Raw genomic sequence first — 26,832 nt, 5'->3', positions numbered from 1 at the left:
CCTTCATCAGGGGTATAAGAGGTAACCTTGTAGTCATTCATTGGTGAAACAAAAAACATTCCATGTTTGGTTTAAAAACAGAATCTCTGAACTTTCTGCCTTACCAACCTTGGAGGTATCGTATGTTGTACTGGATAGAAGAGCGTCCAAAAGGTGCTACACTCAACATGGAAACACCAGGAGGCACCGAGGCCTGGCAAACAGGGTCCTGTACCTATAGACCCATTATGGAATGGCATACCTTACACAGAGTAGTAATGCAAGTATGGGCTGGCTTTAGACAGCATAGCTAAAATGATGAGTCTTACATTAAGGTGCACAGCATTCCAAAGTCTGCCATTCCATAAGGTGATCAAATACCACCAAAAGAAAGCTCTATTTGTGGGAAAAATATACCGTATTTATCGTGGTATTGCGCGCTCCGTCGTATAGCGTGCACCCCTAATTTTGACCCTAAAATCCTGTAAAAACTACTTACAGTTTTGGTGTCTTGCCCGGCATCCATCGGCTGCCTCGTCCGTCTGCGGCCTCGGTGGTGGCCTTCTCCCACGCTGTCTTCATGTCGAATCCCCTGCGCTCAGTATATGTCCGCGCAGGCATTCAAACACGGTGCGGGTATCAGCGTATATCGCGCACCTACGATTTTGCCCTGATTTTCAGGGCAAAAAAGTGTGCGGTATACGCCGATAAATACGGTACATTTTATTTGGGTGCAGCATCGCACGCCCACACAATTGTCAGTTAGTGATACTAAAGGTTCATGTTTAAAAAAATAAATAAAAAATGAAACAAGTCATAATTGCCTCCACTGTGCAGTTAGTTTTGCACAGAGTGGCCCCGATCACTCTCTTCTGGGGTCCCACGGCAGCTCCTCCTCGCAATAGAGAACCCCCTCTGGAAAGCTCTCTCCCGAGGAGGGTTACCTTGCAGGCGTGCTCTCGTGTCATACACTTGGTGTACATAGCCACCGAGTGTATGACTCGGCCCCGAGCCCGGCAGCTGCGTCATTGGATTTGATTGACAGTAGCGTGAGCCAATGGCTGCACTATTAACCTATCCAATGAAGAGCTGAGAAACCGCTGGGAGAAGTGCCCATGGAAGTTCGGAGCTCGGATAAGTAAAACGGCGGGTGAGGGGGGGCAGTGCAAGGTGTTTTTTCAAGATTAAAAAACACGAGGCTTTACAACCCCTTTAAAGCACGCAGTGCCGTATCTCAAAAAAATGGCCTGGTCAGTAAGGGGAGTAAAACCTTTCGGGCTGAAGTGGTTAAATTATCTTTAATTATATTTGTTAGTACTTTTAAAGTGGTTGTAGGTGCTTGAAATATCTCCTAAACCTCCATGGTTTAGGAGATATTTACTAGAATCACAGGCGGCGCAGGCACACTGTAGTGTGCCGTTCCTTATTGAGGCTGTGCCATTACTGCCGGCTCCCACGCGGGAGTGACGTCATTGTAGCTCCGGCCAATCAGAGCGCCAGAGCCGCTATACACGGAAGTAACCCCCAGGCAAGATATTAGCTGCACGGGCATTGGAGGAGGACGGCTGCGGAGGCGAGCATTACATAATGAGCTAGTATGCCATGCATACTACCTCATTCTGCCTTTGTCTTGCAGGTGGCGCTTTTTTCCTGAGTTTACTTCCCCTTTAACACTCCTCTCTCTCTCCACAGACAAAATCCAAAAGGTGCCCCCTGTGCTCCTTCATCCAGAGTGGAGACACTCTGATACAGGACGTGCGTTACTGGCCAGATCGCCAGGCACATATAGTGGGGGGAATCTAAAAATAAGAAAACGAATATAGCCACTACATCGAATAATTGGTAGGCTGAAATATAATAAATGTTTGCTTTTGGGTTTAATAGCGTTTTACATTATAAGCTCAGATCCCCTTTAAGCATTTGAGGTATTCTCTCTTATTTTTACAGCTCGTGGAAATGATACTTAAACACAGAGCAGTAAGTGAATGAGTTAAATCCCATTTCAGATAATTAAGGCTCTGTGATCCTCAGAAAAAGAGTTATCTTAGAATTTGACATCTTCCCTTGAAGTGCTGAAAAATAAACAGTTATCGCTTTTGAGGGCGCTTCTCTCTTTCTGTAAATGAGCTCTTTACAACTATCTCCTTTCACATCAGCCCTGATCAAAGCGGGCAGCACACAGATTGTGACAGTGCCGTCACCGCTCACTCTGCCCGCGCCGTCTTCATATCCTCCCTAACAAATCTATGCCGTTTCATGAAGGACAAAAATAGCTTGCACACTTCTCAAAGGGTTTCATCTCAGTGAAAGGAACATAGATCTTCACCAGTTTGAAGCCATGTCACTTCAGGCACCGCTTTGAAAAAAAGTATATTAAGACTGCGTCTGACAATTTCATTTTTTCACTGTTCCTCTCCCCCCCCTCCGATTCTAAAATCCACAATGCACTACAGCCATAATAATGCAGAGCTGTCTGCTGCCAGAACACTAGAATACTTTTGCTAACTTTTTGTACTTGTAAAAAATTTAAAATCTCTAAAACCTAGAGTTTTGCACGATTCTGGTCAAAATGAGAATCACGATTCCTTTGCTTAGACTAAAGATCACGATTCTCAAAAACTGAATGCCAGAACCCCCCCTCCCCCAAATAAATAAACCTGTGATTTATCTGAAAATATGAACAGACCAGTGATATGTCTATAATGTTAAAGCGGGGGTTCACCCGTACATAATACTTTTTCCCCTTAGATGGATGCTCGTTTTGTCTAGGGGAATCGGCTAGTTGTTTTAAAATATGAGCTGTACTTACCGTTTACGAGATGCATCTTCTCCGCAGCTTCCGGGTATGGGCTGCGGGACTGGGCTTTCCTATTTTGATTGACAGTCTTCCGAGAGGCTTCCGACGGTCGCATCCATCGCGTCACGATTTTCCGAAAGAAGCCGAACGTCGGTGCGCAGGCGCAGTATAGAGCCGCACCGACGTTCGGCTTCTTTCGGCTACTAGTGACGCGATGGATGCGACCGTCGGAAGCCTCTCGGAAGACTGTCAATCAAAAAGGAACGCCCGCTCCCGAAGACCCATACCCGGAAGCGGCGGAGAAGATGCATCTCGAAAACGGTAAGTACAGCTCATATTTTAAAACAACTAGCCGATTCCCCTAGACAAAACGAGCATCCATCTAAGGGGATTGTTTGAAAAAATTGTCTTATGGGTGAACTCCCGCTTTAAAGACCATATAACTCCTATAAAAAAAGGTGAATCGAACTTTGATTCTGCTTTTTTTCATAGGAGTTATATGGTCTTTAACATTATAGACATATCACTGGTCTGTTTTTTATACATCAGAAGTACCACCAGCAACCATTGGGTGGCGCATGGATACACACATTTGTACAGAACTGTGAGAAAGATTAATACATCAGAAGCAGAACTGCCGGCAACCACTGGGTGGCGCATGGATACACACTACAGTTGTACAGATCTGCAAGAGAAGCCCAGGCATCCATCCAGCGGCGCAGGCTGCTGACGTCGGTTCCGATATCGGCGCCATTTGCGTTCCACGCTGGTAACGTGGAATCAGCCGTGAAACAGAAGAATCACGGGTCATCCCACGGGGAGATCGCGAGCGGGGAGAATCGAGATCGCGGTTCTCTCCGCGATTAATCGTGCAGCTCTACTAAAACCTCATAGGGCATTTGCTATAAATTTAGAAAAACCTCAGTTTCTGGTATTTGTGTATTAAAGCCGAGCCTCTCCCATGGAGTTGCAATTTCCAGAGTTGACTTCCCAGTGCCACCTGCTGGCACTGGGTGGAAAATATGATATTGCGCCACTACAAAATACGATAGAATTCAATAAAAGCTAGGCATGGCCTCTTTTATATGGTCTGTGCCTCATTTCTGAAAGCTTTGTGCTAGTTTTGGTACCAGTATAGACATATTCTTTCTACTGCCACTTTTAGAATCTATTGTTATGCAACAACAAATTGTAAAATAATTACCATTAGTTTGAAGATAAATAAGACCAACTCTGAGTTGGCATACAGATGAATGTAAGTGTTCAGAAATGGGCATACTGTATGTGTAGGTAGCTGGTCATTAATAAGACAGCTTCCTGCACAGGGCTCATGGGTTGCTAGGACACTGGCGGCAGATGGCATCTTAGCAACACATGACACATCCCTTTACCAATTCAGCGGCCAGTCAAGAGATTCTGCAGCTGAAAGTTAAAAGGACAGGAATGCCAACTGATATTGTACAAATATGGCTATATTTTGGTAAAAATATCAACCAGAATATCAGGCCTTGTTTAATTCAGATGTCAACCAGGGAATCTGCTGGTGGAATCTCAATGGGGGTCAGTGGTGAGTCTTTGATTATTGGGACACGGTCAGTTGCAAATTCAACAGTGTCCTAGCAAGCAGCTAAACACGCACTAAAGACAGAGCGTCCTGAATATAGGCACTCCAGTCTTAGTGCTGCCCCCTCCACGAGACTGATTCATGTACCCGTTTCTGACATGTTTATGAATCTGTCCACTGCATCCACACTTGTGCAAACAAATGAGGGAAATTGCAGAAAGTGTTTATAACCCGTTTTATAAATTCATGAACCATAGTTAGGCATTTTGAGGTCTATATTGCACACCAAAATAAAAATACAAATCACACAAGTTTCAGAAAGCACTGTGGGAAGTGAGAACACTTGTATGCAAAGATGGTACACAAAATATTGCAGATTTCCACGCTTCTTAGAAATCCCCTTTAAAAACGAATGATCAAGCTCATTTTAGCCATTCTTATAAATTACTAAAACTGACAAACAGTAAAACCTTGGTTTGAGAGCAACTTGGTTTAAGAGCGTTTTGCAAGACAAACAACATTTTTTAATAACTTGACTTGATATACAAGCAATGTCTTTATATAAGAGTAGCGTAATATCACAACTGGGTATAAAAGAGAAGAAAGGTACCTCTAAGTGCAGCAATACAGTTACATTTAATGAAGGTACAACATTTAGCAACATATTGCTACACTTAGAGGCGCCTCTCTTTTCTTTTATACTCTGTAGCTCCTGCTGGATTTTGCAGCTAATCTCTTGTGGAGGCTTCCATTTGTGGATGGACATTTTATAAAACATTGCTATAATCTTTTTATATGGACTATAAACTGAAGGACCTATAAATAAATGGTTGTGGAACGAATCATTGAGTTTCCATCATTTCTTATGGGGAAATTTGCTTTGATATACAAGTGCTTTGGATTACAAGCATGTTTCTGGAACAAATTGTGCTCACAATCCAAGGTTTTACTGTAACTTTAAAAAGGCACACATTAATTTTTGCAATTTGCCTAATGTATTTCTGTTTTGCTTTATACCCCATTTAAAGGCCCATCAAAATGGCAAGAAAATAGTCTCTTTATGCAGATTTTCCAAGTTAATAAAGACGGCAGGGCTTGAATTGGCTTTCAGCTAATAGTACGTTGTAGATGGGAGTAAATTAGACATGTTGTAAAGTCTTTAAGCCAAGGGTGAACAAATGAAAGTGGCTCAAAAGGGAGTTTTTTTATCTTAATACATTCTCTGCATTAAGGTATAAAACCTTCTGTATGTAGCTCATCCCCAAGCCCCCTCCCTTACACTTACCTGAGTCTAATGTAGATCTAGTGATATGAACAAGAGCAACTGCTCTCTCCCTCCTTATTGGCTCAGAGACAGCAGCAGGAAACATTGGCCCGTGAGGAGGGAGTGGGTGGTAAGGCTGAGCTCTGGTGTCACACAGAGTGGGGCTTGGGAGTGAGCACACATGAATACCCCCACAGCAAGCTATAGGGGCATTCTGGGGGGAGGCTCTGGGGCAGCAGCGGGGGACATGGTGGATAAAGAGGAGAGAAAGCAGTGGGGATTTCGAATCCCTGAACTATTGGAGGAGCTTAAGGGAGCATTGACATGTCAGGACCATGGGAACCATGTACGGCGGGGGATCACGGGGGGTGAGGAGGGGTATGGTGTTAGATTACCTTTACAGAGTTTCTGTAAAGGTGAACTAATTACATCTGACACAGGCTCTCATTTGTAGGCCCATTCAAATCTAACTGTGCTTTTTACATATGATAGAGATGTACATTTCATTAAATACTTCTAATGTGAAAAATGTAATGCAGGCTGATCCCATTATATTGTCCTTACAGCAGACTGGAAGTGCGACTGTTCTATTGGGAACAACACACTAATATCTGGATGGAAACAAGCCATACATAGTTAGCTGGTTGACACGTTTAGGTGAACAGGTTTCTCTATTCACACAACAGAGTTGGAAGAATCCCCCTGCCAGGACTGCTTGTTGGAAATTTTTCTAATGGGTCTATTCAACAGAAGTTGGTTAAATAATCAACGTCTTCTGAGCAGGGGATGCCACACACTGAATTCAATCAATGTATGGTGAGCTTAAACAGCCAATTAAAATTTAATATAAATAAGGCTTTCCAATTTCAACTACAGAGTGGAAAACCTGTGGGCATGTTGGTCGTTCCTGGGGATTAGGGCGCTCTCTTCTGATCAGATTTTTGATACGTGCAACTAAGCAGCTCCTAGGCTACTACTGCTTAGAAGATATCAGTTCCTTCAATAATGAGACCGGTGATCTGCCGTGCTGGTTCCAGCCATCGTGGAAGTTCCAGCGCATGTGCAAGCTGATGTGCTGAGATGGTTCCAGCTATCGGGAAAGTTCCTTCAAGGACTGCGCAGGCGCAAACTTGCTGACGGAAATCTCCGAACCGCGGCCGTCATTCAGGGCGACGTGGATTTCGAGGTAAGTGGCCAGTCGGCCTCACGTCCTCGCTGCGCTCGGACGGCTCGCTCCGCTCGCTCGGCCTCCTGGCTCTTTTTTTAACATCCTCCAAACCACGGGGATGTTAAAGAATGAGCCTGGATGCCGGGCGAGGTTCGGAGATTTCCGTCGGCAAGTTTGCGCCTGCGCAGTCATTGAAGGAACTTCCCCATTAGGGGAACATTAAGGACAAGTCACCGGCTGTGAAAAGTGATTTGCTTTTAAGGAGTTGCCAAAGCTAAGATGTACCACAAGAAATAAGCAACTGCAAGCAGCAAAACCTCCTAGTTGCTTAGCCGCTCATTACAAAAAGTCGATTTGAAGAGACCAATATGAAGAGAAAGACTGACAACCAATAAGGAAGGCAGATATATATGGATAAATCAAATTAAATATGGATGCAAATGACATATACCTCCAAGCATTCTCTTTGGTGGAAGAGCCGGTACCATGCGGTAGGGATATTTCTGTAACAACATTTCCTGGAACATGACAAAGTCATTGTATCTTCTATACACGGAAGACTTAAAAAACTGTAAAAAGAAGACATCAAGGGGTCGTTAATTTTTTTATTTGAATTTTTTTTTTTTTTTTTTTACACTTTAAAGCATACAAAACAGGGTATTCCAAAGATACCAAAAAACCAGAGAAAAAGAAAAATTGCAAACAAACATACAGTAACATTTAGTGGAACAGCCAGATGCTAAAGAAAAACAGTAGGGCAAGAAAAACATACCTTAACCCCCCAACCTCTCCCCTAGTGCAATACCTGTGCACAAATATAAAGATATTTACATTTAGGAAATAGCCTAATGCCACGTACACACGATCAGAATTTCCAATGGACTTTTTCCCATCGGATTTTCTGATCGTGTGCAGCCCCATCAGAGTTTTTTTCATCGGAAATTCAGATGAATTCCATCAGAGTTTAGATATAGAACATGTTCTATATTTTTCCGATGGAATTCCGATGTAATTTGGCCGGGCAAAAGCCTGATCGTGTGTACGCGGCATTAGACAATTTCAGCATGACAATACCACCTTTACAGGAGCCCCGCAGCAATGTAACATACTGACATCACCTGCCCAGACAGTATTGATATCCAAGTACCCAACATGACTACCAACACAGTCAATGTCATCTTTGTCCCTCAATAGAAGTAAGAAACCCGACTCACGTTTAACTAGCACAGCCTCAAGTAAGTGTGGATGAGTCCAACCTTGCCATACCTTCTGAAATGTGTTGGGACAACCTCTATTTTAGCATGTGGCTTTATAGAGAGGCAATGCCTAATTAGTGTCTTCCAAAGGTCAGTGGGGTTGCCTCAGCTTTCTTCCAATATAGAAGAATCGCTTTACATGCCTAAAACAGAGTAATGGATAGTAAGGTCTACGCCCTGAGGGGTGCGAATTCTTCCACCAGACCAAGTAAACCCACAGCAATAGTCAAGGGTATACGAAGAGCTGTAATATCCTCAAGAGCCCGAACCACCGCCTGCCAGAAAAACGGTATTGATGGGCATTGCCAAAATATATGCTCAAAGTCTGCTGGAAAGTCAGAAGCATAGATCTTGGCAAATCTGGCCAGAGTGTAATCAATTCTATGGAGAATTTTATATTGAATGAGGCTGTCCCTGGAAGACACCAAATATTTAAAGGGGCAATCCCACATATCACTCTAATCATCGGCTTGAAAATTGGGTATCACAGACACAGGGCTGTGGAGTCGGTAGATAAATGTTCCGACTCCTCAGTTTTATGTACTTCCGACTCCGACTCCTCTGTATTAATATGCGAATGTATTTTATACATTCCTTGAGGGAAAGAAACGCAACCTACCACAGGACTACTGGCTGGGAAGCCAACAGTCTACTGTATTGCACAGTTTAAGCAAAAGATAAACACAATGAAAACAAATCTGCTGCTGAAGATAGGGCAGTGGGAGGATCCAGGAAGGGGCATTTATTCTAAAACATGATTTTCCTAGCAGAATCCCATAGTCATGTTTAAAGTTTAAGCTAACAATCAGTTTACAAGTTTTTATAGCCTTAGCTAAATGACAGCAGTTTTTCCAATGGTTTACAGCTTCAGTCTTGAACTATTGGCCCTCCATTCCCTTCACTTATACAAGTGTCTCACTCTCTAGTCCTTCAAAAAACATATTTAATACCTTATAAGTGAGAGGCTAGGTTACACATGGACGCTGCGTTCCCTGTAAAAGCAGAACACAACACTATGGAAAGTATAAGTATTGCAGCTCCTAATTGTGCGTTGCGTGCCATATAGTGAAGCACATGAAAAGCATGCTTCTTCACGGTCACTTAACGTGTTCGTTTTGCGGTTACGTGAGGCACTGCATGCATTGGTCTTTATTCTTACAGTAGAGAAGTCATTAATTATAACTTTTTGTGAATTGGGACATTTGCTTTTTTTTTTTTTATTCCAATCTAAAATTTAGTAGGAGTCGGAGTCGGTGCATTGTTTGCCAACTCCAGGTACCCAAAATTTCCCCCGACTCCTCAACTCCGACTCCGACTCCACAGCCCTGCACAGACACCCACCACTCTCTGCACTTTTCAATAGATTTAGGTCTAAAAGTAAACAATTCTTTATATACTTTGGACAGCATCTTAGGTAGTTGTTCAGATGCCGGCAACTGTTCTAGGCCTGAGGATTGGGTCTCTAAAGCGGTGCTTTCAAACTGAGAAAGGAAAGCATGGCACAGTTGCAGGTAGCGGAAAAAATACCAATTCTGCAGTTGAAATTTGGATTTAAGTTTATTACATGTAAGCAGCTGCCCGCTTCCTACAAGAGGTCATGATTTTCAACAACAAGTTACACACAGCATTAAGGCTGTCAGTGTAGTGATCCTGTCAATCAACGCAACCCACCAGCAACAGCATTACTACAATATACACCTACCTGGTGTACAACCCTGCTCCTTCAAAGGTGAAATGGTTCAAAATTACCCCACGGCGCTTTTTTCTTCTTTTTTAAATAGCCAAGTGATGGCAAATGCAACCGTGAGTCAATTTAAATGTGCTTTGTCTCTATTTTTCCCTTTAGAAATTTAATTTTTGCTGCAGCAGGTTCTTTACATGCTACAGATATGCCACTTTATAGGCAGACTAAGCCCCCCCAGGCACTATAGTAAAAGGAATTTTTCCTTTTTATTGTTTCACTTTAAGCTTCATCAAAATCACTGCTTCTTTAAAATCTATATGCTTTGATAAATGTCTCCGAAGGCAGTACCCGGACCCACCATACCCTTTTAATGGCCAATTACTTGCATATAAGCCTTCAAAATGAGGACTTGATTTCTCATGTTAGCCTCCCATATACTTCAATGGAGTTTGCGGTTCGGGGCAGAACTTTTCCCCTGTTCAGGAGTTATTTTGCAACACGAACAGGGGGGGGGGGGTGGTGTTCGGCACAACCCTACACTGTATTTCAATGGACAGATTTCTAGGAAAACAGTAGGTTGATATTACTGCTGCTTACAACGTGATGTAGGGAACCATCTTGTTGCCAAACAGTTCTAAGCAGATACTAATTTCATTTAAAGTGTAAAGTCTTTTTAATACTATTTATATCCCATTAAAATCCCCTATGATCTCACCTGACTGGACACCTCGTACTCCACATGTTTGAGAAACAGGCCTTTCTTCTCCGGGATGAGCTCCACCTGCACTGTATCATGACCCAATAATTCCTGCAATGTATATGTCAGCATCAGAGGGTTCCCCTCCATCGTGCAGCATTCGAGGTGTTAGAGCCCAACCTGCAAGAAGATTTATCTTTTTGGTTTAGTTGTCCGCACAAATGAATGATCACATATAGCTTCAAGCAATATCTCATTACATAATGTAGCTCCTTACTGCAGCCAAAAAAAAGCTTCACCTACAGTAAACTTAGAGCCAGCTGCACAAGTTGTTTTTTAACAGCAATACTAACCTAGTGTATCCTATACAAAGGTTATTTGTCACACAAAAGGTGAAAGTCTGCCCTTGCACCCGTTAACCATGTTACATATATAGGGCCAGATTCACATAGACTTACGACGGGCGTATCAGTAAATACGCCGTTGTAAGTCCGAATCCCTGCCGTCGCAACTTTAAGCGTATGCTCAAACTGAGATACGCTTAAATGTTGCCAAGATACGACCGGCGCAAGTCTCCTACACCGTCGTATCCTAACTGCATATTTACGCTGGCCGCTAGGGGCGTGTACGCTGATTTACGCCTAGAATATGTAAATCAGCTATATACGCCGATTCACGAACGTACGCCCGGCCGTCGCAGTAAAGATACGCCGTTTACGTAAGGGGTTTTCAGGCGTAAAGTTATTCCACCAAATACATGGCACAGCCAATGTTAAGTATGGCCGTCGTTCCCGCGTCGAAATGTTAAGATATTACATCGTCCGTGAATGGGGCTGGCCGTAATTTACGTTCACGACGAAAGCATGACGATTTGCCGACGTTATTTGGAGCATGCGCACTGGGATAGCTCCACGGACGGCGCATGCGCCGTTCATTAAAAACTTCAAATACATGGAATTACTAGTATTTTACATAGAACACGCCCCCAACCAGCCTATTTTGAATTAGGCGGGCTTACGCCGGCCCAGTTACACTGCGCCGCTGTAAGTTTCAGCGCAAGTTCTATGTGAAAACAGGACTTGCTGCTCAAACTTACGGCGGCGTAGTGTATCTGAGATACGCTACCCCCGCCTAATTCTACCTGAATCTAGCCCCAAGTGTATAAATTAAGCTACAGCAAGTGTACCTAAAGTGACCCTATTCTATACACATTACAACACATTAACAGAGTTGCTTAGTGGTTAGCAGGTACGAATCCTGGTTAGGACACCATCTACATAGAGTTGGCATCCGTGTATTTCCTCCCACACTCTAAAGACATGCTGGTAGGTTAACTGGAACCTGTCCAGATAGGCCCTAGTATGCGTACATACAGTAGCTCAAAAAAGTGAGTACACTTCACACATTTTATTAAATATTTTATTATATCTTTCATGTGACAACACTGAAGAAATTACACTTTGTTACAATGTAAAGTAGCGAGTGTACAGCAGGGGTGCCCAACCTTTTGAAGAGCGAGGGCCACCTAAGCGACTTGGTAACTAATCGCAGGCCACAATAAGTGGAGCAGACAGATCCGTGTCCGCTCTGTATATGCAAAGCGAAACCAGCCCACTCTACTCTGTGGGCCCTCCCATCCAATCCAGCTAGATCAGTGGTCTCCAAACTGCAGCCCGAGGGCCGGATGCGGCCCTTTGCTTGCCTTTATCCGGCCCTTGGGGCACTATCCCTCCCACTGATACGAGACACTATTCTGCCATCTGACACAGACAATGGACCACCATTTCTCCCACTGACATAACTAATAGAGCACTATTACTCCCTATGATACCAGCAATGGCGCACTATTGATCCCCCTAATACCAGATGTTTACTAACAATGATGCCAGAAAAATTTCTACTCCCACTGGTCAAAGTCCGGCCCTCCAAATGTCTGAAGGGCAATAAACCGGCCCTTTGTTTAGAATCTTTGGAGACCCCTGAACTAGGTGGAAGAGAACGGATCCCCTTCTGTTTTTTTTTTTATTGGATTGGAGGTAGGTGGGAGCAAATGGACACAAGTCTGTTTACATCTTCCGTTCCATAAAGATGAATGGATGGTCTGTGTGGGTTGAACCAGTCATATGAAATGGGCCTAAGGCTGCTTTCACACTGCTGCGCTGCAGTTTACCTGCACTGCGGGTGCAGCTCAGTGGACCTGTGGCTTTCCTGGGTTAGCTGTGCATGTGTGGCGCACTGTCTGAAAGCACACCAAATCCGCAGGTAATAACAGAAGTCTATGACTCAGTGCGGGTAACGCAAAGGTGCGCTGCACCTGCGGATCAGCTTGAAAGCAGCCCAGTAACCACTGCAGAACAGATATGCCCAGATATACACTGTTTTTAGTAATAAACTTACCGTATATACTCGAGTATAAGCCGAGTTTTTCAGCACATTTTTTTGTGCTGAAAATGCCCCCCTCGGCTTATACTCGAGTCACCTTTTTACGCCTGATCTCCCGGACATTGAGGACCCGGTACCGGCCAGCCGTAGGCACAGATGTAGCCCCACTCTTCCTCTACTAGTGGGCAAAGTTTGTTGTCTGGGGGACCTACGGCAGGGGAGCACCGTTTTTTTAAAAGACGGGCACCACTTCCATAGACTCCCATATTAAACTGTAATTTCTGAGTCGAATTTGTGGACCGGGTACTGGCCGGTCGTGGGTCCCCTGGACCCGGAACTTGGCACACATGTAGCCCAATTTCTCCTCTACATGTGTGCAAAGTTTGTTGTCTGAGGAAACTACGGCTGGGGAGCACCGATTTTTCAAAGCCGGGCATCGCTTCCATAGACTCCCATGTTAAATGTCAGTCTAGGCATGGACACAGTGTGGCATTGACACAGTGAGGCACACAGATTGACACCCTAGGCTTATACTCGAGTCAATACGTTTTCCCATTTTTTTGTGGTAAAATTAGGTGCCTCGGCTTATACTCGAGTATATACGGTACCTTTAATAACAGCCTAACATTCAGGTATTCCCAGCTGTTGCTGTCCCAGGCTCGATCGCGGTTGGCCGGCGAGCATCGCGGCCACGCGCTTTGGCTCCGGCGTTGCATCGCCTGTGCGCGCCCCTACAGCTCTTAAAGCGGGCGAAATACCATGACGGCGATTCGCCCAAGGAAGCCAATCTGCCAGAGTATTACTACGACGGCTGGTCCTTAAGTGATTAACCACTTAAGCCCCGAGCCTGTTTTTCAGATTCGGGATTTACAAGACTAAAACAGTTTTTTTTGCTAGAAAATTACTTAAAACCCCAAAAAATTATATATATTTTTTTTCTAACACCCTAGAGAATAAAATGGCGGTCATCGCAATACTTTTTGTCACACCGTATTTTCGCAGCGGTCTTACAAGCGCACTTTTTTTGGAAAAAATTAACTTTTTTGAATTAAAAAATAAGACAACAATAAATTTGGCCCAATTTTTTTATATATTGTGAAAGATAATGTTACGCCGAGTAAAATGATATCCAACATGTCACGCTTTAAAATTGCGCCCGCTCGTGGCATGGCGTCAAACTTTTACCCTTAAAAATCTTGATAGGCGACGTTTAAAAAATTCTATAGGTTGCATTTTTTGAGCTACAGAGTAGCTCTAGGGCTATAATTATTGCTCTCGCTCCAACGATACCTCACTTGTGTGGTTTGAATACTGTTTTCATATGGCGGCGCTACTCGCGTATGCGTTCGCTTCTGCGCGCGAGCTCGTCGGGACGGGGCGCTTTAAAAAAAATTTTTTTTTGTTTTCTTATTTATTTTTATTAATTTTATTATTTTTTACACTAAAATAAAAAAAATTATCACTTTTATTCCTATTACAAGGAATGTAAACATCCCTTGTAATAGAAAAAAGCATGACAGGTCCTCTTAAATATGAGATCTGGGGTCAAAAAGACCTCAGATCTCATATTTAGGCTTCAATGCAAGAAAAAAAAAAAAAAAAAAAAAAGGAAAATTTGTCATTTAAAAAAAGGACAACAAAAAAATTGTCTCTTTAAGAGGCTGGGCGGGACTGACGTTTTGACGTCACTTCCGCCCAGCAGAGCTATGAGGACGGGTGGGGGCCATCTTGCCCTCACTACAGTCCTCGCTCTCCAGGCGGCAACATCCGATCTCCTCCGCCGCTACCGACGGCTCCGGTAAGCGGCGGAGGGCGCGGAAAAGCGGCGGGGGGGGGGCTCTCTCCCGCCACCGATAACGGCGATCTCGCGGCGAATCCGCCGCGGAGACCGCCGTTATCGTTTACACGGCAGCCCACTGTAAAGGTGGATATCCCGGTTCTGGCAGCAGCTGCTGCCGTTACCGAGATATTCGGCTTTAAAAAGAGGACGTATATATACAGTGGGCGGTCGTTAAGTGGTTAAACACTGCAGCTAATTTGTATTCAATCGTAACTTTAATTACCTTTGGGATGAATTAGAGCAGAGACTACAAGCCAGGCCTTCTCGTCCAACATCAGTGCCTGACCTCACAATGCGCTTCTGGAAAAATGGTCAAACATTCTCATAGACACACTCCTAAATCTTGTGGACAGCCTTCCCAGAAGAGTTGAAGCTGCTATAGCTGCAAAGTAGGGCTGCAACTAACGATTATTTTCATAATCGATTAGTTGGCCGATTATTGTTTCGATTATTCGATTAATCGGATAATGGCCTTTAAAAAAAAAAAATATTCAAATGTTTTATTTTTTTTCGGGCCAATTTGTTGTTGGGCAGATTACAAAACACAAATTGCAGTAAAAACACATTACATGCTTTTCTGCAGCTTCTCCATTGAAGTCTATTGAACCAATAAAAACAAAATAGCACCATTTTGTGTTAAAAAGTCATTGCCCTTTCCAAATACGCAGCAGCTGAAAAAAAATCATGGATGTGAACGTGTCCCATAGGAAAACATGTAATATAAAACTGTAGTGTGTTTCTGTAAAAAGCACCAAAAAACCCAGGCCTGAGACGTTTAGTAACATAATGGGGGTTAAAAAAACTAAAATTCGTACAAAAAGAGCAAATAATCGCTACTGTAAGGGGTTCATTTTTTTACTGTGGGACAGTGAAAGTAATATTTACAGTAGTGATTTGCTTTTTTGTACTATAAAGGGCTAATTTTAGTTTTGTTAACCCCATTATGTTACTGGTCGATTATTCAAATTGTAATCGATTAGATTCTTAATCGATTAGTTGTTTCGGCCCTACTGCAAAGGGTGGGCCAAATTAATTTTGAACTCTACGGACTAAGACGTTATTAAAGTGGATGTTTATGTCACAATGTAGAGTATAAGATTTCCTATCATCTGTGCCCAGTCTTGCCACACAGAGTTAATCCATCTCTGAGCAATCCTCTTTTATTGTTCTGTGAAAATTAACAGAATTCCAGATAAAACCCTGTCTAAATTAAAAGTCCGAAAGCCTCTCTCCTTGCTTTGAGTGACAGGTTATTTACATATCTACCTTGGACGTTTTTATCATATGTTATGTTAATCATAATATGAGGTGATCCACAGTATAAAAAGTGAGAAATCCACCCCTCCCCCACATAACACATCCTGGTAATATACAATGACCTGTGGATCACCTCAAATTATGATAACCATAACATATGATAAACATGTCCAAGCTAGATATGTAAATAACATGTCACTCAAAGCAAGGAGAGAGGAAAGAACTTTGTATTTAGACAGGGTTTCATCTGGAAGTCTGTTAATTTTCACTGAACAATAAAAGAGGATTGCTCAGAGCTGGATTAACTGTGTGGCAAGACTGGGCACAGATGATAGGAAATCTTATTCTCTATATTGTGACATCAAAAAAAAAAAAAATTGGGGGGTTTACATCCACTTTAAAGTTCATGTGCGTGTAAAAGCTGGTGTCCCAATACTTTTGATAATATAACGTAGCATAGTATTTCACAGACATAGAATTAGATTACTTATACGCATCAACAAGATGCATACTGTCAGCAAATTAGCTGGAATGCTGAAGCGGGGATTTTTAGCTGTTATATTTGTGATCAAACTTACCCTGGATAAACATTTGTATTACTCGGTGTTACTCGGTGTCAGATAACACTGAAACATCGGTTTCCTGTTTTTGATTTCAGAACTGCGCTGGTCACAACCACAAACTCTGTAGGGAACCAACTGCTGAAGGTAAGATTATTGTACTTTCCATAGACATATCATCCTTGCAATAGGCAACATGCCCCTTCCTGCTGTCGCACTTTGAATGACAATTGCGCGGTCACGCAAGACTGTACCTAAAATAAATCTTTATGTTTTTTTCCCCCAACAAATAGAGCTTTCTTTTGGTGGTATTTGATCACCTCTGCAGTTTTAATTTTTTGCGCTATAAATAAAAGAAAAGCGACAATTTAAAAAAAATAAATATTTTATACATTTTTTTTTCCCTCAGTTTAGGCCGATATGTATTATACGTATTTTTATTAATTTTTTTACCAAAAAACGCAATAAGTGTATATTGATTGGTTTGCGCAAAAGTTAGAGCATTTGCAAAATAGGGGATAGATTTATGGCATTTTTTTACTAGTAATGGCGGCGATCTGTGATTTTTATTGTGACATTGCGATGGACATAATCGGACACTTTTGACACATTTTTGGGACAGCGATTAGTGCTATAAAACTGCACTGATTACTGTGTAAATGTGACTGGTAGAGAAGGGGTTAACACTAGGGGGCGATCAAGGGGTTAAATGTGTTCCCTGGGAGTGATTCTAACTGTAAGGGGGGGGGGAACTCACAAGGGGAGGAGACCGATCTGTGTTCCTCTGTACAGGGAACACACATCGGTCTCCTCACCTCTGACAGGACATGGATCTGTGTAACTGGTCCTGCTGTGATCGCGGGTGCCCGGCAGACATTGCGGCTGCTGGGCACACGCACCAGGTCCCGAGCGATGCGGGGGGCACTCTCTAGCTGCCCGGGAAGCTCAGGACGTCATATGACGTTCATCCGGAGGGCGGGAGGGTTCCTTCCAATGTCATTTTACAATGACTCGGTAAGGAAGTGGTTAAAGTGGAGGTTCACCCAAAAACCTTTTTTTAACAATAGATTGATGCTCATTTTGTCTAGGGGAATCGGGTGTTTTTTTTACAATCAAAGCAGTACTTACCGTTTTAGAGATGCATCTTCTCCGCCTCTGGGTATGGGCTGCGGGACTGGGCGTTCCTACTTGATTGACAGGCTTCCGACGGTCGCATACATCGTGTCACGATTTTCCGAAAGTAGCCGAACGTCGGTGCGCAGGTGCCGTATAGAGCCGCACCGACGTTCTGCTTCTTTCGGCATCTCGTGACGCGATGTATGCGACCGTCGGAAGCCTGTCAGAAGCCTGTCAATCAAATAGGAACGCCCAGTCCCGAAGACCATACCCGGAAGCGGCGGAGAAGATCACTCTCTAAAACGGTAAGTACGGCTTAGATTTTAAAAAAAACTACCCGATTCCCCTTGATAAAATGAGCATCCATCTAATGTTAAAAAAAAAATTGTTTTTGTTAAAAATGAAAAACTTTAGTATACTTTCATCCAGGGCCAATTTACATGTTTAGGCCCCTTTCACACTTGGGACTGCAAAGTCGCATGAGGAGTCGTTTCCCGTGATTTCCAATGAGTACCATTCACATCTGTGCGACTTCAAGTCACACCGACTTCAAAAGTAGTCCCTGTACTACTTTGGTCCACATCACCCTGAACATACCATCCCCATGTGAACCATGGTGGTGAGAACATGTTGTGGGGAAGCTTTTCTTCAGCAGAAACAGGGAAGCTGGTCAGACTTGATGGGAAGATGGATGGAGCCAAATCGAGGGCAATCTTAGAAGAAAACATGTCAGTCTGCAAAAGATTTGAGCCTGGGGCAGAGGTTCACCTTCCAGCAGGACAACGACCCCAAACATACAGCCAGAGCTACAATGGAATGGTTTACATCAAAGCAAATTCATGTGTTAGAATGGCCCAGTCAAAGTCCAGACCTAAATCACATTGAAAATCTGTGACAAGAATTGAAAATTGCTGTTCACAGACGCTCTCCATCCAATCTGACAGAGCTTGAGCTATATTGCAAAGAAGAATGGGCAAAAATGTCACTCTCGAGATGTGCAAAGCTGGTAGAGACATCCCCAAAAAGACTTGCAGCTGTAATTGCAAAGAAAGGGGGTTCTACATAGTATTGACTCGGGGACTGAATACAATAGTACCTCACACTTTTCAGATATATTTGTAAAAAAATTAAATAAAAAATTAAAACCATTTATCATTTTTCCTCCACTTCACAATTATGTGCCACTTTGTGTTGGTCTATCACATAAAATCCCAATAAAATACCATATTTGCCAGCGTATAAGATGACCCCCTATTTTTCCAGGAAAAATGTTGGTTTTGGGATATACTCGCCATATAAAAGACTACCCACTTCTTACTAGTCTTTCTGGAAGCTGAGGGGTAGCCGGAACAACCACTGACAGAAGCTTTTTTTTACATTACATGCCTCCACTGTGCCATTACATTACATGCCCCCACTGTGCCATTACATTACATGCCCCCACTGTGCCATTACATTACATGCCCCCACTGTGCCATTACACTACATTACATGCCTCCACTGTGCCACTACATTACATGCCCCCACTGTGCCATTACATTACATTCCCCCACTGTGTCATCACATGCCCCCACTGTGCCATCACATGCCCCCACTGTGATATCACATGCCCCCACTGTGCCATCACATGCCCCCACTGTGCCATTACATTACATGCCTCCACTGTGCCATTACATTACATTACATTACATTACGTGCCTCCACTGTGCCATTACATTACGTGCCTCCACTGTGCCATTACATTACATGCCTCCACTGTGCCATTACATTACGTGCCCCCACTGTGCCATTACATGCCTCCACTGTGCCATTCCATTACATTACATAACATGCCTCCACTGTGCCATTACATTATGTGCCCCCACATGCCATCACATGCCCCCACTGTGCCATCACATGCCCCCACTGTGCCGGCCAAGACGATCCCCCTACCTTATTTCCGTCCGAGGATTAGAAGGCATCCGTGATAGGCGGAACACTGAACAGAGGCCCTGCTGGGAAAATTTGTGTTCCGCCTATCACGGAACAGTCTGAGGAGGAAGCGCGGCTTTTAAATCATGGATGCCCGCAGCCTGACGGAGACTGTCACCGGCGTATAAGACGACCCCCGACTTTGGATGCATTTTTTTTGCATCCAAAAGGTCGTCTTATACGCCGGAAAATACGGTACATGATTTTGGTTGTAACATGACAAAATGTGGAAAATTTTAGGGGGTATGAATACTTTTTGAGGCACTGTAATTTGAAATTCTTAATAAAATTAGCTTGAACTACAAATGTTAAATCCAGTCGACTCCTCACATGGTAATTGCACTGTATGCACAGCTGTCACTTACTTAGCTAAAGCTCCAGGTTAGTCAGCGATCGATCCCACCTCGGGTGGAGGCCCCAACGCCAACTATTTATATGGACTTTAAAGCTTTCCTTTAACAAGGCCTCTTTTCATCCAGGAGGGGAGGAAATGAGCATCTGTGCTTATAAATCTCTAATGCAGAGAATTCTAAAAATACCTCCACCAACCAGCAAGGGAACGGGACTTCTAATAGCTACTTATTCATACATTATATGCTGTGTGTGGGAAAACCAGAAGACGGCTGAAACTTACAACTTTATATGTACAAAGTGAAGAAAGGAAATGTAGTGACGTTGCCCCGGGCAACCAAAAGGATGTCAACTGTCGTTCTCCTAACTGTACTAGAGAAGTTGGGGCTTATTCACATCAGCATAGAGCAGGGTTTGACAAATTTGCTTGGAATCTAGGAGCCAGCTAAAAAAGTTAGTAGCCAGAAAACGCGCTCTGTCCAGCCGAGCTTGCGTGCAGAAGCGAATGCATTTGTGAGTAGCGCTTGCATATAAAAGCGGTGTTCAAACCACACATGTGAGGTATCGCCGCGATTGGTAGAGCGAGAGAAATAATTCTAGCCCTAGACCTCCTCTGTAACGCAAAACATGCAACCTGTAGAATTTTTTAAACGACATTGCCTATGGAGATTTTAAAGGGTAAAAGTTTGTCGGCATTCCACGAGCGGACGCAATTTTGAAGCATGACATGTTGGGTACCAACTTAATCGGCGTAACATTATCTTTCACAATATAAAAAAAATTGGGCCAACTTTGCTGGTTGTCTTATTTGTTAATTAAAAAAAAAAGTGTATTTTTCCCCAAAAAAGTGCGTTTGTAAGACCGCTGCGCAAATACAATGTGACAGAAAGTATTACAACGACCACCATTTTATTCTCTAGGGAGTTATATATATATATATAATTGGATATATTTATTATTATATATCCAATTAGAGGGAAGGAGATGGCAGTGAAAATACAGGGGAAGCCCTATTAGCATTGCCGGGTTACTTGTCATGCCAACGGCCACCACAAGATGGCGTCAGATCACAGAAGGAAGCATCGGCCTGCAGAAGGCCGCGGCCTCAATTACCGGCTGGCGCGGCCCAATGCGATTGCGAGGTGGGGGTGCACGGAGACACAGGATGGGGTATCCTGTGTCTCTGTGCGTCCCCACCTCCCCTGCCGCGCGATCACGTTGGGCCGCGCCGGCCGGTAATTGAGGAAATTTTAACGACTAAAACACTAAACCTTTTTTTGACCTTTGTTGGTTTTAAGTTAAAATAATTAGATAGATAGATAGATAGATATTGATAGATAGAGATGGATAGATATATCTATCTATCTATAGACATACATACACATCTATATATATATATATATATATATATATATATATATATATATAAAAAAACACACACACACACACACACACACACACACACACATCAATATATATTTATTTTGTAGAAACCCTAGAGAACAGGTGTCAAACACAAGGCCCGCGGGCCGAATGCGGCCCTCCAGGCCATTTCATGTGGCCCTCGCACCTCTCCTGCAGCTACAGGAGAGCTCAAGCCCTCCTCTGGTCCTCCTCCAGACCCCTACGTTCTGCTTTCAAGCAATGCATCCAGCTTCTTCCCAGCAGCAGCATAAGGAAAGGGGGGTACACTGTGATGTAAGGGAGAGTGGGGGACTCACCTTCTGATGGTGGGGTGGCTCTTGACATCTAATGTAAGGGGAGGGGATTCGCTGGACATCTAATCTTACAGATACAACCGGCCCTTTTGAAGACAATCATAATGCTGATGCGGCCCACAATGAAATTGAGTTCGACACCCCTGCCCTAGAGAATAAAATGGTGGTTGTTGCAATATTTAATGTCACACTGTATTTTCGCAGCGGTTTTTCAAATGCATTTTTTGGGGAAAACATTACTTTAATGAATAATAAAAAAATAAAAAAAAAACAGTAAAATTAGCCCAAATTTTTTGTAAAATGTGAAAGATTTTATGCGGCGAGAACCCTGATCTTTATTCTAAGCAAGAAAATTGTGATTCTCATTTTGGCCAGAATCGTGCCGCTCTACTATAGGTACAAAGCATACAGGGAAGCATACAGCCTCTTTAAACCAAACACAGGAGACTAGTGTAAATGTAGCTCAAGTCAAACCTGTATTTATATGTCATTAGAGGACGTTTCTAAATGCATATAAACGCATGTAATGATTTTTCAATGGTGCCATGCACACTAAGAATTTACCTATGTTTAGAAGCGTTCCGTTTAGCTCTTAGTCACATGGGCGCATGTACCCGTTCATACATGCAAAGGTTGTGATTATTGCACCTGAGGAGAGACAGGTGTGCCTCGCAGCCAGTGTGTAAAATACAATGACAGGCTGAGAGTGGTAGTGGCTGTACAGGTTTTCCCGCCCATACCAGTGTGTACATCGATACAGGATGGGATGCACAGCTCTGGACACAGACATACATTAAGGGCCAGTTCTCACCACATGCAGTCCAGTGAGTATTTTTTCTGCATCAAAAACACATTGAAAGTAGGTTATATGGTATTCAATGGCATAGTTCCCTTTGCTGCCCCAAGGCCAGGTCCTTCAATGCCGCCCCCTGTCTGCGCAGTACAGCAGGGGGGACATTATCCGCCGGGGGACTTTTTCTTTTTTGGCAGGACACTGAGAAGCGGGGGGGGGGGGGGGGTGTTGTGTTGCTGCCGAAAATGAATGACAAAATGACATTGAGAACCGGGAGGGGGGGTTGCTGCTGCCAAGAACTATCAAGAACTATCTCACCTCCTCTTCCCTCCATTTTTTCTCCTCTCACCATCTGCATGACAGGGGAAAGTAAAAGTGTCCTCTCCTCTCAGCCGCAGTGCCGCCCCTGCACCCACTGCCGCCCCGAGGCCTGACCTTGTTGGCCTTGTCTGGAATCCGGCCCTGCTTGCAGTTCCAGTTCCAGAAAAAATAAAAAAATTAAAAAGTAGAACCTGCTGCATTTTTCCTGCACTGGAACTTTGGAAAATGCATCATGAACGCCCTGGAACACACGTCCTTATTTAACCGCTTAAGGACACCTTTACGCCGATATATGTTGGCAGAAGGGCACGGCTGGGCACAAGCATGTACCTGTACGCCGCCTTTAAGAGCACAGCCGTAGGTCACAACGCGTGTCCTGTTTTCCGTGGGACCCGTTAGCCGATCGCCGATGGTGTCCCGTGATCGGGTCACAGAGCTGAAGAACGGGAAGAGGCGAGTGTAAACAAACCTTTCCCCGTTCTTCCCAGTGTGACTGCCACTGATCGTCTGTTCCCTGTCATAGGGAATGATGATCAGTGACGTCACACGCCAAGCCACACCCCCACACAGTAGTAATCACTCCCTAGGAAACACTTCACCCCTTCAGCGCCCCCTACAGGTTAACCCCATTCACTGCCAGTGTCATTTTCACAGTAATCAGTGCATTTTTATAGCACTTTTCACTGTAAAAAGGACAATGGCCCCAAAATAGTGTCCACCATAATGTCGCAGTCACTATATAAAAATAAAATAAAATAAAAAAAATAAAAAAATAAAAAATCGCTGATCGCCACCATAACTAGTAAAAAATAAAAATATATTAATAAAAACGCTATTAATAAAAAGGCCATAAAACTATTAATCAAATCCAGCGACACGCGTTCTAGGGGGGTGGGGCAGAGTCCTGCTGTCTGTGTCAATGGACGCTTTTGAGCAGATTGAGGATTTTAAGGCAAATCGAGTCTGGAGCTCCTCTTTAACAGTTAATGGCACTTGTGCGTGTCTAATGGGGGCAGCGTGTTTCAGTGTGGTGTGGGAAATGTGCCCTTCCAGTAGAGCTGCACGATTCAGGTCAAAATGAGAATCACGATTCTTTTGCTTAGACTAAAGATCACGATTCTCAAAAACTGAATGCCAGAACATCTGTGATTTATCTGATGTATAAAAAAAGAGACCAGTGATATGTCTATAATGTTAAAGACCATATAACTCCAATGAAAAAAGCAGAATCAAACTTTGATTCTGCTTTTTTCATAGGAGTTATATGGTCTTTAACATTATAGACATATCACTGGTCTGTTTTTTATACATCAGAAGCAGTACCGCCGGCAACCACTGGGTGGCGCATGGATACACACTACAGTTGTACAGAACTGTGAGAGAAGCCCAGGCATCCATCCAGCGGCGCAGGCTGCTGACTTCGGTTTCGATATCGGCGCCATTTGCATTCCACGCTGGTTACGTGGAACCGGCGTGACACAAAAGAATCGCGGGTCATCCTGTGGGGAGATCGCGTGCGGGGAGAATCGAGATCGCGATTCTCTCTGCGATTAATTGCGCAGCTCTACCTTCCAGCATCGCGTTCTGGTGTGGATGAGCCCCGAATACTTAGAATTCTGCACTGGGGTTAGTGATGAGCTCAGGCGTGCACGGACTAGGATCTGAACCCATGTGTAGGAAGCGGTCACCTGTACCAGCCAATTATCTGCAGCCGGGGTATTCCCTTCACGCAAATCTATAGAAAGGTCACGTATAAGTGACGCTGCGGGGAATGTCCCAGGTTGTAGGCGATTGGTCCATTCCTACACGTGGGTTCAGATCCTAGTCCAAGCACGCCTGAGCTCATCACTGGTTGGGGTTCCTTTCTGAAGTATAACTTAAAGCAAAACTTCTTGTTTAGTTTGGATGGAGTGGAGAGGAATTAGACCTGTCTGTGTCCCTGTTAGAAAGTTTCCCCCTCTCTATTTCCTCCTGTTTACCATTATCACCAAAACCCAGTTACATCACTTGTACCTATAGATCAGGGCTCTGGAGTCGGTAGATAAATGTTCCGACTCCTCAGTTTTATGTACTTCCGACTCCGACTCCTCTGTATTAATATGCAAATGTGTTTTATACAGTCCTTGAGGGAAAGAAACGCAACCTACCACAGGACTACTGTCTGGGAAGCCAACAGTCTACTGTATTGCACAGTTTAAGCAAAAGACAAACACAATGAAAACAAAGTTTTTTTTTTTTTTTTTTATTAAAGCGGGGGTTCACCCGTACATAACACTTTTTACCCTTAGCTTCATGCTCGTTTTGTCTAGGGGAATCGGCTAGTTGTTTTAAAATATGAGCTGTACTTACCGTTTACGAGATGCATCTTCTCCGCCGCTTCCGAGAGGCTTCCGACGGTCGCATCCATCGCGTCACGATTTTCCGAAAGAAGCCGAACGTCGGTGCGCAGGCGCAGTATAGAGCCGCACCAACGTTCGGCTTCTTTCGGCTACTAGTGACGCGATGGATGCGACCGTCGGAAGCCTCTCGGAAGACTGTCAATCAAGAAGGAACGCCCGCTCCCGAAGACCCATACCCGGAAGCGGCGGAGAAGATGCATCTCGAAAACGGTAAGTACGGCTCATATTTTAAAACAACTAGCCGATTCCCCTAGACAAAACGAGCAGGAATCTAAGGGGAAACATTGTTTATGGGTGAACTCCCGCTTTAATCAATCAAGTGGCTGGATAGTAGCAGCAGGCATAAACATCAGGAACAGGATCTTTACCAGTTCAAAAATACAAACCACGTTATTTGGTTGTTTTAGAACAAAAACAAAACATAGGGCAGTGGGAGGATCCAGGAAGGGGCATTTATTCTAAAACATGATTTTCCTAGGAGAATCCCATAGTCATGTTTAAAGTTTAAGCTAACAATCGGAGTTTACAAGTTTTTATAGCCTTAGCTAAATGACAGCAGTTTTTCCAATGGTTTACAGCTTCAGTCTTGAACTATTGGCCCTCCATTCCCTTCACTTATACAAGTGTCTCACTCTCTAGTCCTGCAAAAAACATATTTATTTAATCCCTTATCAGTGAGAGGCTAGGTTACACATGGACGCTGCGTTCCCTGTAACAGCAGAACACAACACTATGGAAAGTATAAGTATTGCAGCTCCTAATTGTGCGTTGCGTGCCATATAGTGAAGCACATGAAAAGCATGCTTCTTCACGGTCACTTAACGTGTTCGTTTTGCGGTTACGTGAGGCACTGCATGCATTGGTCTTTATTCTTACAGTAGAGAAGTCATTAAATATAACTTTTTGTGAATTGGGACATTTAAACTTGCTTTTTTTTTTATTCCAATCTAAATTTAGTAGGAGTCGGAGTCGGTGCATTGTTTGCCGACTCCGACTCCAGGTACCCAAAGTTTCCCCCGACTCCGACTCCTCGACTCCGACTCCACAGCCCTGCTATAGATACACCTATAATAAGGCTTACCTGTAAGTACTGTAAATATCTTATAAACCTGCACCGCTTAGGAGATATTTACCATATACGCTTGCGCCAACGTCATTGGTGAATGCGCACTAAAAAAACGGCTTGATCGTGCCGTTTCTAAAGGGCCTGAGCCATGACCGGCGGCTCTCGCACACATGCGTGGGAGTGACATCATCGTGGCTCTGGCCAATCGCAGCGCCAGAGCCTGCGAACCCGGAAATAACTCCGGGAGACATGTCGCCAGTCACAGCGCTGTACGGGGACCGCTGCGATCTAATGTAAGCATTTCAGAATGAGCTAATATGCGATGCTTACAGGTCTTTTTTTTATTTTTATTTTTTATGTGTTTAGAACCACTTTACAGAAAATCACAATTTTTTGGGGGTTGTCATTGGAACAAGAATAGAGGGAAACCTTCCAATGGGGACACTAGTTCGGGTGACACTTTGGAGGGATTACCTTTCACTTCCTGTTTTGGCTGTGAGAAAGGAAGGGAAGGTAAATCTCCTTAATGGGACACAGATGGCAAAAGTAAACCTGACGGGGTTCCTATACCTACTCTCTCCAAAAACGGAAAAAATAAGTTTTGCCTCTACTTCTACTTTATCCATATGGCATGATCTGTATTTTAGAA

General features: G+C 43.6%; 1 protein-coding gene across 1 annotated transcript in view; it reads right to left on the bottom strand.

Moving 5' to 3' along the window:
* Positions 1-26,832, bottom strand: part of SNX8 (sorting nexin 8) — a 50,632-nt gene that overhangs the window by 23,451 nt on the left and 349 nt on the right. Inside the window, exons 2-3 of the mRNA XM_040356685.1 lie at positions 10,428-10,589; positions 7,224-7,341 (exon numbers count right to left, since the gene is read on the bottom strand). Of these exons, the coding sequence (XP_040212619.1) occupies positions 7,224-7,341; positions 10,428-10,559 (250 nt within the window). The 5' untranslated portion in view covers positions 10,560-10,589. The remainder of the gene's footprint in view (positions 1-7,223; positions 7,342-10,427; positions 10,590-26,832) is intronic.

This window comes from Rana temporaria, chromosome 6 (genome assembly GCF_905171775.1).
Source record: "Rana temporaria chromosome 6, aRanTem1.1, whole genome shotgun sequence".
Taxonomy (NCBI): Eukaryota; Metazoa; Chordata; class Amphibia; order Anura; family Ranidae; genus Rana; species Rana temporaria.
Note: the sequence above shows the minus strand (reverse complement) of the source record. Positions and strands in the feature narration are given on the sequence as shown.